Source organism: Eleutherodactylus coqui, chromosome 9 (assembly GCF_035609145.1).
Source record: "Eleutherodactylus coqui strain aEleCoq1 chromosome 9, aEleCoq1.hap1, whole genome shotgun sequence".
In the NCBI taxonomy this organism is placed as follows: Eukaryota; Metazoa; Chordata; class Amphibia; order Anura; family Eleutherodactylidae; genus Eleutherodactylus; species Eleutherodactylus coqui.
The window spans coordinates 68,305,846-68,319,298 of NC_089845.1; the positions used below are offsets into that span (position 1 = coordinate 68,305,846).

Here is a 13,453-nt window from a genome sequence, read left to right on the forward strand (position 1 = left end):
TTTTGGCTGCGCAGTACATTTGTGCGCACAAAACCATGTTGGAGCCGCACATTCCGTGCGTGTGAATAAGCCCCAAGGCTGAGTATTAATATGTACGTTATTGGGCCTTTCGCACGAACGGATGAGTGCGCCATATGCAGAGGATACGACCCGTTCATTTCAATAGGTTTGTTCTGATCTCAGTTTTGCTCATGTGTATAATAAACCCCAGCATGCTCCGTTTTGGTGCGCATTCGCACCCCAAAAGGTTCCCACAGAAGTCTATGGGAGCCGCGCAATTCTGTGAAAAAAAGGTCACATCAGGCTATACAGCCTTTGTAATTGTGGGCGGGTGATGTCCGTGCAGAAACAATACAGCGCCAATACGCACGCAAATAAAAAGCCTTGTTCATAGCACAAAGACGTTGCGCCTCCATCACACGGGCGCTTGTTACTGCAGGTAGCACGGCGAAAATCGCGGTATAACGCTCGCATTGTTTTCAATGGGAGCCGCACGATCGCAGCGCTTTCTGACCAGGGACGCCGTACAAATCTCCCTCCTCTCTTCCCTCCACAGCGCCGTGTTGACAAACCGTCAGTCAGACGCTCCCAGCCAATCACCACGCTTCTACTACGTGCGCCTCCGTGGATGTCGCTGTAACCGGCCGCTCCATTGGTCGCTGCTAAGACACCTGCTGATTGGCTGTGAACGGGTAAGTGGGCGGAGTTGAGAGCAGCCGGGAAGTGTAACGTTACTAGGTGCTTAGTGAGAGGCTTCCCGGACGCGGTAAGTGTCCGCTAGATGAGCGGTCGGTCCTGTCACAGAGGTGGCACTGGGGGAGGTAGGTGGCGCTTTGTGCCTCTAGTACACAATGAACTACAGAGCCCAGCAGTGTGTATGGCATGCAGATACGGAGGGCTGTGGGGAGGAGTAGTGGGCAGATAGATGGCAGCTGCTCATACGGGGAAATACAAGACATTTGTTTACTAAAGCCCCCATGAGACGGCGCAATTAGCGTAAAACAATCGTACAAACAAGCGAGAGTGAGTGAACGATAATCATATAGACTAAACGGCCACCAACGCCGACCGCGGTCCAAACACACGACAGTCCGCAGCCTAACGCACGCCGACCGCGGCCCAAACGCACGCCTCCGACAGTCCGCAGCCTAACACACACCGACCGCGGTCCAAACGCACGCCTCCGACAGTCCGCAGCCTAACGCACGCCGACCGCGGTCCAAACGCACGCCTCCGACAGTCCGCAGCCTAACGCACGCCGACCGCGGTCCAAACGCACGCCTCCGACAGTCCGCAGCCTAACGCACGCCGACCGCGGTCCAAACGCACGCCTCCGACAGTCCGCAGCCTAACGCACGCCGACCGCGGTCCAAACGCACGCCTCCGACAGTCCGCAGCCTAACGCACGCCGACCGCGGTCCAAACGCACGCCTCCGACAGTCCGCAGCCTAACGCACGCCGACCGCGGTCCAAACGCACGCCTCCGACAGTCCGCAGCCTAACGCACGCCGACCGCGGTCCAAACGCACGCCTCCGACAGTCCGCAGCCCAACGCACGCCGACCGCGGTCCAAACACACGCCTCCGACAGTCCGCAGCCTAACGCACGCCGACCGCGGTCCAAACACACGCCACTGACAGTCCGCAGCCTAACGCACGCCGACCGCGGTCCAAACACACGCCTCCGACAGTCCGCAGCCCAACACACACCGACCGCGGTCCAAACACACGCCTCCGACAGTCTGCAGCCTAACGCACGCCGACTGCGATCTAAATGCCCACCAACGCCGACCGCGGTCCAAACGCACGCTCACCGCGGTCTTAATGCACGTCAATGCCGTCCGCGGTCCAAACACGCGCCACTGACAGTCCGCAGCCTAACGCACGCTGACCGCGGCCTAGATGCACACTAACACTGACCGTGGTCCAAATACACACCTCCGACAGTCCGCAGTCTAACGCACGCTGACCACGGTCTAAATGCACGTCAACGCCGACCGCGGTCTAGACGCACACCAACACTGACCGCGGTCCAACTACACGACTCAGGTTCGCAGTCTCACACACGCCGACTGCGGTCTAAACGCACGCCGACCGCAGTCTAAACGGACGCCGACCGCGGTCTAAACACGCCTCCAACGATCTGCAGTCTAAACACATGCCGCCGGACCGCAGTCTAAGTAAAGGCTCCCAGCGTTGGACCGCGGTCTAAACGAAGCCGAATCTGGACCGCGGTCTAAACGAAGCCGAAGCTGGACCGTGGTCCAAACGCACGCGTCAAAGGATCAGCAATTGTCTCCCTTTGATTCTGACGGAACTGAGTTCGCGCTCGCGTGCTCGCCGTATGGCCTGCGATGTGTCTGACTGTCCCATTGAAAACAATGGGCGATGCGGTCCGAGGGACGCGAAAACATAGGAGCTGCAGCGTACCTTTATCTCGCAGCTCATGTGTATGACTGCGTTCAGAAGAATAGAGTCCATATTTGCACAACTTTTGCGCTCGTGAATGTAGCCTCAGGTTTGCTGCTCACAGTAGACGGGTCCCGTTATTGTGAAGTGCGCGGTACCCGCGGATGCCAGCCATCTTTGTGCCAAAACGCCTCACTTCCGGACAGCTGCGCTGACGCGGGTTTCAGCCTTCAGCAAACTGAATGCGCTGCACAGACGCGGTGAGTAGAAGCCATTGATTCCAACAGGTTGGCTTACGTGAACGAGTTTTGTGCGCGCATTTTGTTTGTGCAAAAAAACTACCTAGCATGTTCTATGTTTGTGTGTATTGCGCACAAACATATCACATATTACACTAATTTAACTTGCCTGTTGAAATCAATGGGAGCGTGCTTGCGTGTCTTTTTTTTTTTGGCACACAAATACACATGACATGTACATACTAAATAAATACCGTAAAACAGTGCAAAAATGCAACGCCCATTGTGTAAATGTCCTCCCGCTTGTGTGCAGCCGGCCTTAGGCTGGGTTCACACAGGGCGGATTTGCTGTGGAAATTCCATCCGAAATTTTCCGCCTGTGGCCGCTAATCCCGGCATTAGCCAGCCATGTGGACGAGATTTGTCAAAAATTTCATCCAAACGGGACGCCCAATCCGTCGCAGCAAAGCCGGCAGAAGCTGGCGCTGCGGTGTGGATTTTCCGGCCGCAGTATATACTTTTTTTTTCTTTCCGCTGCCGCCGTGCTCTCCTCTATGGGAGCGCCAGACACAACGGAAAAGCATGTGGCCAAGCCGCTCCAAAACCCGCTGCTCAGTGCCATGGGTTTTGAAGCAGCGCTTTCCCGGTGGAAATCTCACAATTTTTCGCTGCGAGACTTCCGCCGGGAACACGTCCCGTGTGACCCCAGCCTAAGAGCTTCTCTGTAAACCCGTCCTCCATACAGTCACACAACTCCTAGGCATATACTCCCCGCTGTGGCCCACCGCGCTGCTCGCTCCATGATTGGTGTTCAGGCTGCAGTCCCGCCTGGCTTATGGGACGTCACAGGCTAGCAGCCAATAGCAGCTCAGTGATCGAGCGCTGAGCTCTGTTATTGGCTGCAGTGCTTCTAATGCCCCGTAAAGGTGGCATCAGAGGGGAGACCTGAAGCAGTGGGCGTTGGGAAAGATGGGTATATGTCTATTTGTTAGAGCGGGATCTACAGAGAAGCCACAACTCCCACAACCCCTTTAACCCACCAGGAGACGGACCCGCTGGTTTCTGGCCGGTTGGCACTTATTGCAAAAATAGCCTTTTACAGCCTACTGATAAGACTGCTGGAAGGAATTGCCGTTCCTAAATATTAATCCATGGCTGGATTAATATTTTTTGGGTATTGATTGCTTAACCCCTTAGTGACCAAGCCTGTTTGCGCCTTAATGACGAAGCCAAATTTTTGGAATCTGACATGTCAGTTTAACAAAGAATAACTCCTAAGGGCTCCTGTCCACGGACGTAGCGATATCCTGCGGCAGATCTCCGCTGCGGGAGCCGCCGCCCGGGAGCAGGTGAGAGCTGACGGTTCACCGCGGTGAGCCTGTCTGACTGACAGGCTCACTGAGGAGAATCGCGGCAATTCGACGCATGCTGGGATTTAAATCCCGCGAGTGGAGAATCGCTATGGTTCTCCGCTCATTGACAGAGGGGCTGCGCTTTCCATTGCAGCCGGATTATCGCCGCGAGGAACACAGTGAAAATTCGCCCGTGGACAGAAGGCCTAAAGGTTTTGCATATCCAAGTGATTCCAACATTGTTTTTTCGCCACATATTGTACTTCATTTAGGTGGTAAAAATAGTCAGAATTTGTGCATATTTAATAAAAATGCCAAAATTGGGAATATTTTGAAAAAAATAATCATTTTTTTTCACATTTTCAATTGCAATATCGCAAATATGTGCAAACACACTGTGCAAATTTTTGATCTAATATATATTCCCATTTGTTTACTTTCGGTGAGAGGAGCTAAAACTTTTTTTTTAACTTTTCCGTGATCGCCATTATATATTGGATAACGACGATCACGTGACTGGGGACCGCTCACCGCAGCCCCCCGTGAAATCTCCAGGCTCTTGGCTACTTTTGGTAGCTAGGAGCAGGGAGATTTAATATTTCCTGGGCGGCCGCCATATTGCTGATGGGCGCATGCACAGAAGCTGGGGTAGGGTCCGCAGATAAAGATCCCATCTGGGGACCTTGGGTATGATCCGTAAGCGGAGATGAAACTTTAATAACTTTTTAAACTTTTTTTTAAACTTTATATGATCGCTGTTATCTGATGGATAACAAGGATCATGTGACCGGGAACTGCATACAGCGGTCTCTGGTCACATCTCCTTGCACTCGGCTATCTTTGACAGCCGGGTGCAGGGAGATTTTAAATCTTCCAAGCTCTCCGGACTCCTACGCATACGCGCCACATTGCGCATCTGTAGAAGCCCGCGACTCCTCCAGATGGCTGAGGGACATCATGGAGGATGGAGGGGAGCTGAAACTTTAGCTTTTTTTCACTGGACAATTGGATAATGGCGATTACGGAACTGGGGAGTGGTCACCACGGTCCCTGGTGACATCTCCCGAATCACTATGATCCTCCGCTCGTGGACGCCGGCGCTGCGCTTTCCATGATTAGCCTATGGAAAGCTTTACAGAGCAGGATCCGCGGGCGATTTATCACCTGTGGATCGTCGCCTGTGGGCAGGCAGCCTAATGGTGCAGAGCAAAATAAAATTGCAAGTGTCCTCTTTGAGTTACAAGTCTTGAAAAAATGGTAAAATTTGCAAAAAAAAAAAAATAATTTTTTAACCAATTTCAGTAGGTAAAAAAACAGTAAGCATACAAGAAAAAATGAAGGCGGTTTAGCGGTGCCGTGGTCGGCACTTGTACTGCTCACTGGCCAAATTCCAGCTTAATTTATAGGTTCCTAAAGCCAGTTTCACGCAGCCGAGAAAATTGCACAAGATGCACAAATATGACCCCATTCCTTTAAGTGGGACGCATAGAGGGGATTATGTTTGTATGTCCTATGTTTGTGCGTGCCCTCACATTGCAGCGCCCATTGTTCTCAATGGGGCTGGCGGCAGCATTGCACCACATTCTAGGTGTGACATGAGGTGAGCTTTCCCCATTGAAAACAATGGGAAAAACTATGTGGGTTTTTTTTCTTAATATAAAATGCTTGGCATCTGCGGGGATATTGCATGTTGGCGAGCGCGCTATATGGTCGTGATTCACAGTTCGATATTGCTCTCGGACGTGTGAAGTTCCCCTTTCACAGTGGTGACTTAAATTAAAAGATACAATTTTTATTTAGAACTTGTTAAAATACACACATAGGGGCACAACACATAAAACAAAACAAAAAAAAAAAAAATATGTAAGGGGCGTGGTGTAAACCATCCAACCACACCGTCACTAAAGGTAAGTGTCCAATCACACTGTGTGTGTGGGTGTTTGTAATATCTGGTCACCAATGACCACAGAGTTTCTTATCCTGCTTATTGCCAGTGGGGCATGGAGCAGGAGTGTGTTAGCACTCAGGGTATATGAGGTTTGATTATCCCCGGTTGTTGTTTTTTTTTTTTATTGTTATAAGGCCCACACACCGTAAGTGGGTTCAATTTTAGTGACTCATATATCCGTTTCTTCACAATTTTTACTAAGGAGGGTTGGAGGTGCGCAACCAAATCCTAAAATGAAGAGTCGGAATTGGTCTTTATCATAAGGAGCATCTCCCGAGGTTACTAGGGATGTATTATGACAACCTCTGAGAGAGTCTCCCAAGAGCATAAAACAACCTCCCCTCTACAAGTAAGGGTCGTTTTAGGAATACTCAACCCAAAAGATTCAAATTCCCTTTTTGTATGCCGTTTCTCGTATTTTGTTGCTCGACGCGTTTCACCACTTTAATTTGCGTGGATCATCAGGAGCATTATAAATTGGGATTGAACAATATAGACGATATTATGAGGTCTTCAATGGACCGATTGGTAAAGAAACGAGTGTCCTAATCTTTAGAGGGCCAGTTATTGCAGCGGGTTTTTAGAGGGTCAGATATCGCCTGGATAGGATTCTCAATACCTAGATTTCTCTCATTAGCGTAAGCATTAGTTTGAGATTTGCCAGAGATAGCGTATCTCAATGACCCGAAGTGACATTAAGTACAAATGTCTATCGTGGGGTTTCAGGGACTAATCAGGATATGCTCAGTCTTTTAACACTCACAGGAATAGAATATAGGGATGCAGTGATATCCTGTGAGTAAAGTAGAGTGGTAATAGAGCAATCCGTCTCTGTCCAGAGGTAGTCAGCCGGTTCGTCCTATGCGATATGCATACTGGAACGCTATACCGGTGTCACAGAGGTGTTTGTGCTTGTGCCTATTCAGGACACGTATCACCCAAAAAAAAAAGGGGAAAGGAGATAAGCACAAGCCCCCTGCTCCTCCGTAGAAAACCCCGGATAAAAAGTCTGCTACTTATTCAACTATCACATAAATGGACTAGTGATTTACTAGCCCATTACGTGTAGGAGCTTGTCTGAAGATACCCGCCCAAGTTTCTCTTCCCAGAATGTCAAAATTGACAGAAGAGAAGGATGGATACAAGATAAAAATAACAAAAGCTGGTGTCCATAGCCCGGATGGTAGGCTAGGGAATGAGCTCTGGATGCAAGATGCTTGCCTTATATAGTCCAAATCCCTCCTTCAAGAGGGTGTGACCCACCTGTCACCCTATCAGAATAGAATACACCCCTTTATTTACACATCGTGTGTGTGAGGTGAATTGGCTTATTGTTATTGGACTCCGCATAAGCCCAATTCTGGATCAGGGGTCCTAAATAGTCCGGACTGTGCTTGTGATGATGTCGTCTATAGGAGGGATCAAAGGGGGCCCGCCACGGGAATACACACCCCCTGACGTATAGCAGGATTCTGATTGGCCCACGGACACTGGGGAGGCGTGGAGGAAACGACGGGCCCCCTTTGATCCCTCCTATAGACGACGTCATCACAAGCACAGTCCGTATCGATCGTTACACTTGAATGGACGATCGCACCCACAACATAAGACTATTCACATACAATGGACTATTTAGGACCCCTGATCCAGAATTGGGCTTATGCTATCACACCCTCTTGAAGGAGGGATTTGGACTATATAAGGCAAGCATCTTGCATCCAGAGCTCATTCCCTAGCCTACCATCCGGGCTATAACCACCAGCTTTTGTTATTTTTATCTTGTATCCATCCTTCTCTTCTGTCAATTTTGACATTCTGGGAAAAGAAACTTGGGCGGGTATCTTCAGACAAGCTCCTACACGTAATGGGCTAGTAAATCACTAGTCCATTTATGTGATAGTTGAATAAGTAGCAGACTTTTTATCCGGGGTTTTCTACGGAGGAGCAGGGGGCTTGTGCTTATCTCCTTTCCCCTTTTTTTTTTGGGGTGATACGTGTCCTGAATAGGCACAAGCACAAACACCTCTGTGACACCGGTATAGCGTTCCAGTATGCATATCGCATAGGACGAACTGGCTGACTACCTCTGGACAGAGACGGATTGCTCTATTACCACTCTACTTTACTCACAGGATATCACTGCACCCCTATATTCTATTCCTGTGAGTGTTAGAGGACTGAGCATATCCTGATTAGTCCCTGAAACCCCACGATAGACATTTGTACTTAATGTCACTTCGGGTCATTGAGATACGCTATCTCTGGCAAATCTCAAACTAATGCTTACGCTAATGAGAGAAATCTGGGTATTGAGAATACTATCCAGGCGATATCTGACCCTCTAAAAACCTGCTGCAATAACTGGCCCTCTAAAGATTAGGACACTCGTTTCTTTACCAATCGGTCCATTGAAGACCTCATAATATCGTCTATATTGTTCAATCCCAATTTATAATGCTCCTGATGATCCACGCAAATTAAAGTGGTGAAACGCGTCGAGCAACAAAATACGAGAAACGGCATACAAAAAGGGAATTTGAATCTTTTGGGTTGAGTATTCCTAAAACGACCCTTACTTGTAGAGGGGAGGTTGTTTTATACTCTTGGGAGACTCTCTCAGAGGTTGTCATAATACATCCCTAGTAACCTCGGGAGATGCTCCTTATGATAAAGACCAATTCCGACTCTTCATTTTAGGATTTGGTTGCGCACCTCCAACCCTCCTTAGTAAAAATTGTGAAGAAACGGATATATGAGTCACTAAAATTGAACCCACTTACGGTGTGTGGGCCTTATAACAATAAAAAAAAAAATAACAACCGGGGATAATCAAACCTCATATACCCTGAGTGCTAACACACTCCTGCTCCATGCCCCACTGGCAATAAGCAGGATAAGAAACTCTGTGGTCATTGGTGACCAGATATTACAAACACCCACACACACAGTATGATTGGACACTTACCTTTAGTGACGGTGTGGTTGGATGGTTTACACCACGCCCCTTACATATTTTTTTTTTTTTTGTTTTGTTTTATGTGTTGTGCCCCTATGTGTGTATTTTAACAAGTTCTAAATAAAAATTGTATCTTTTAATTTAAGTCACCACCGTGAAAGGGCAAATTTGAGTTAAACTTGGAGACTTTTACTCTGCCTACTCTGTGAACCATTGCGGACGTGTGAAGTTAGCCTAAACTTGTGAACAGTTTATGGCAACCTCATTTACCAGCCACTTTGGGCCTTGTTAGCCACCAAACCAATGCTTAAGGAGCCCTGCTCGTAAAATTTTCAAATTGTACTCAAAAAGTTGACCGCGTTCACAAAGTTTCAGTGAATTAGCTTACTTAGATCAAGAACAGTGGCAACACAAACTTGGATATTTTATCGAAGCGATCTCTGCCAGGGAAGAGTGACTTCCCTCAGCAAAATTGAAGGTGTTCGAGCGGGGACCATTAGGCCAGTTGACTTGGAATAGCCCTAGGGCTACAAGGGTTGGGTAACTAAAGAATAGCCCTGCAACCACCTAATGTAATAGAGGCCAATGAGGGTTGTGTTGTGTCTCGCCAGCAGCTGCGAGCTGCTTAACCCATTAGCTTTATGGACTTCTTGCTATTTACGAATTTCTGTTGCTTGCGAGTCGCAAAGCAAGCTGCATCATCTTCTAATAGATTCCAAAAGAGCAGAGGCGCACTACAATCTTGGGTCACCCAATCCGAGTTGTTCTTAAAGTCACTGTGACGCTCTACTCTAAGGCTGGGTTCACACAGGGCGGATTTGACGCGGTTTTGCCGCAGCAGGAGCTATATTCAGAGAACAGCAGGTGGTCTGTTCCCTGAATACATTACCTTTGTTCTGCTGCGGGACTGACAGCTGAGACAATGTTATAGCGCTCCCCACGGAGAACACAGCCTGCTATTAGCTCTTCTGACAAACGATGGATTTTATTCCGAACATAAAAGAATTGGCACATTTTCACGCAAGGATTATTGCTCAAAAGATGGGTTTTGAGCGATAATCGTTGTGTGTAAAAGGGCCTTAAGAAGGATGCTTCAGAATGTATTTTACACTTTTTTTTTTTTCTAGTGCTTACATATTCCATGGAGCAGTACACATTTCCATCACTTACATTTGGGCCCTGTCTCCGTGGGAGCTCGGTCTAGATTGACCTATTTAGTATATTTTTGAAGTGTGGGAGGAGACCCATACAAACATGGGGTGATCATACAAACTTTGTGCTGATGTTCTCCTCAGGACCCCGCTGCTGCAAAATAGCAATGCCAACTATAGAGCTACCGTGTGCTGCTATTTCATGGGAGTGCAAGTATTTACTAAAGTATTTACGCCACGCATCCACCCCCCTCTATATCAAGAGGCAGTGTGAGTGGCTGTCTCATCGGTGTCCTGCACAGGTGTTATTGGCTCCTCCATTTGGTAGTCAGCTACCTGCATGGTGAGAGGAGGATGCATCTATATGCACTCCTTACTCAGTAAGTAATGGCCATTTTCTGTGATTGTATTTACTAAAGCTAAACTAAAATATGCCACCTCCCCTGACTTGCCTATCCTCTTTAATAGCACTGTAACCAGAAGTTATTGCATTGCTATGACTGCAATATACAGCCTATTATAGTCATGATATATATTTTTCTTTTTTTAACAGATCATATTATAGAAGAAAACAAAAGGCTTAAAATACCATCATGGATCTATCTTCACTGGTGAAGAAGCTTGGTAATATTTTATTTTTCTATGTTATTCTAGGGTAAAAGATTAACATAGATTACTCTAAGGTGACACCTGTGCCATGTATTGTCACCTAGAGTTATAGAATCATAGAATGATAGAGTTGGAAGGGACATCCAGGGTCATCGGGTCCAACCCACTGCTCAGTGCAGGATTTACTAAAGCATCCCAGACAGATATTTGTCCAGCCTTTGTTTGAACACTTCCATTGAAGGGGAACTTACCACCTCCTGTGGTATAACCTGTTCCACTCACTGATCGCCCTCAGTGTCAGAAAGTTTTTCTTCTAATATCTATTCTGTGTCTCCTCCCTTTCAGTTTCATCTAATTGCTTCTACTCTTTCCTTGTGCAGATGAGAATAGAGCTGATCCCTCTGCACTGTGACAGCCCTTCAGATATTTGTAGACAGATTCTTTTTTGCAAGCTAAACATTCCCAGATCCTTTAACCGTTCCTCATAGGACATGATTTGCAGACCGCTCACCATCTTGGTAGCGCTTCTCTGAACTTGCTCCAGTTTATCAATGTCTTTTTTTAAAGTGGGGTGCCTAGAACTGGAAACAATATACCAGATGAGGTCTGACCAAGGAAGAGTAGAGGGGAATCATTACCTCTCGTGATCTAGACTCTATGCTTCTCTTAATACATCCCAGAATTGTGTTTGCCTTTTTGGCTGTTGCACCGCATTGTTTACTCGTATTCAGTCTATGATCTATTAGTATACCCAAGTCTTTTTCACATGTGCTGCTTAGCCCAATTCCTCCCATTTTGTATGTGCTTTTTTCATTTTTATTGCCCAGATGTAGGACTTTGCATTTCTCCTTGTTAAATACCATTCTGTTAGTTGTCACCCACTGTGCAAGCTTTTCTAGATCTTTTTGAATACACTCTCTTCGCTAGTGTTAGCTATCCCTCCTAGCTAATTTGATCAGTTTCCCATCAATTCCCTCCTCCAGATCATTTATAAGAATGTTGACCAACACTGGGCCTATTACAGAGCCTTGTGGTACCCCACTTGATACATTCTTCCACCAACAGGGAGGAAAATGAAGAGTGTGTGATTTGTATGTGTTCGCTGAGGGTGTACTTCCTTTTCCTCCCTGTTGGTAAGAATTTGCTCCAAGATAGCAGATCCCTTTTGGAAGATAAAGTTGTCACCAAGAGCATATAAGAGTTTGTTGAATCCATAACTATAACTTTTACCTGGGAGAGATTTCCAACAAATGTCTGGATAGTTAAAATCTCCCATGATCACTATGTCATACGTTTTTGAGAATTTGGCTATCTGATGTAGAAAGAGTTCATCCATAGCCATTTCAGGGCTAGAAGCCCCTTCATCAGGTATAATGGGCTGTGCACAATTATAGCTGTGGTGTTTGTTCAGTTGTAACCAAGGATGAGAAGCAGGAACCTTCTTCATATTGTGTCTTTCTACATTGAACCTGTGCACCACACTCTGGTCCTTCCATCCCCTGTCTATCTCTAAGTGATTGTTAGAATTTCCTCAGTGGTGCAATTTTTGAGTAAACTGTGATAAAGATGATGCCTACTTTGTGTTTGGGTTGTAGTCTACAGAAGTCCTTCCCAAAAATGAAATTTTAGTGCACAGACTAACTTTCATTATATATATATATATATATATATATGCATATATATATATATATATATATATGCATATATATGCATGTGTCTTGGATTAAGAGTTTAATCCGTTCTGTGACGGAGCTCTTAACCCAAAACACTCATAACTCAAATCAATTTTCCCCATTGAAATGAATTAAAACGCAATTAATGCTTTCCACTTCATTTTAATGGGGAAAATTTTACACTATATGTAAAAAACACAAACATCACTCTCCTACCGCCGGCGTCCTGGCCCTCACGCGGGTCTCCGTCGCTGCTACAGTTTGCTGCGTCCCTTTTTTACATCGACAGAGCATTTCTTCCTGGAAGCAGGGCTTTAATACCCTGCCTCCAGTAAGTTATTTCAATTACCTCAATGCTGTGATTGGTTAATCCAGCGTCGGCTTTCGTTGGCTGATGTGGCTCTGGATTAACCAATCAGAGCATTAGTTTAGGGAAAATTGAGAAGTCAAAGGTTTGGAGGGGCATGGCTGCCATAGCCCAACCCATTTATATATCATTTATACAAGAAATTGATGCATTGCTCTTCATACATTGGGCCCATCTTCTACCAGTGGGAAACCTATTAAAACCGGCGTTTGAAACTTTGGTCTTGAATGGAACCTGTCACCTTGAGCGTACAGTTCCATAGATGATGTTGGGCAGGTGTAGCCATACAGATTGATATATAGTGTTGTGGGAAAAGATTCAGTATAAGTTGTCATTTATTGATCTAAACTTTTGCTCATTCTCTGATTAAGAGTCCAGAAATAGCTGTCTATTACTGTTGGGACCGCCCAATGGACTTTTAAGCCCAGAGTGAGCAGCTGAGAGCAGTAAATTACAAGTCATACAGTTTTTTGTGGGAACATATTCAGTATATTAATCTGCTCAACTCCTTCTGCAGATTGGACTGCATTTTCAATGTGATAGGATCCTTTTAAATCCCCACCCCCATCCACAGTCTGTTACTCAGGTGTATAGCCTAATGAATTGAAAAATAAGTCTTGCCACAATCCTATCAACCTCTGTATCGGTAAACTTTAGCTCACCACTCTTGTTGTGATAATGGATGTCACTTGCTTTAGCTGTGTCTTAAGGCCCATTTACACACAACAATTATCCCTCAAAATTCATTCA

General features: G+C 46.4%; 1 protein-coding gene across 1 annotated transcript in view; it reads left to right on the plus strand.

Moving 5' to 3' along the window:
- Positions 1-716: 716 nt before the first annotated feature.
- RTTN (rotatin) overlaps positions 717-13,453 on the plus strand; it is a 232,755-nt gene continuing 220,018 nt past the window's right edge. Inside the window, exons 1-2 of the mRNA XM_066579499.1 lie at positions 717-821; positions 10,608-10,678. Of these exons, the coding sequence (XP_066435596.1) occupies positions 10,648-10,678 (31 nt within the window). The 5' untranslated portion in view covers positions 717-821; positions 10,608-10,647. The remainder of the gene's footprint in view (positions 822-10,607; positions 10,679-13,453) is intronic.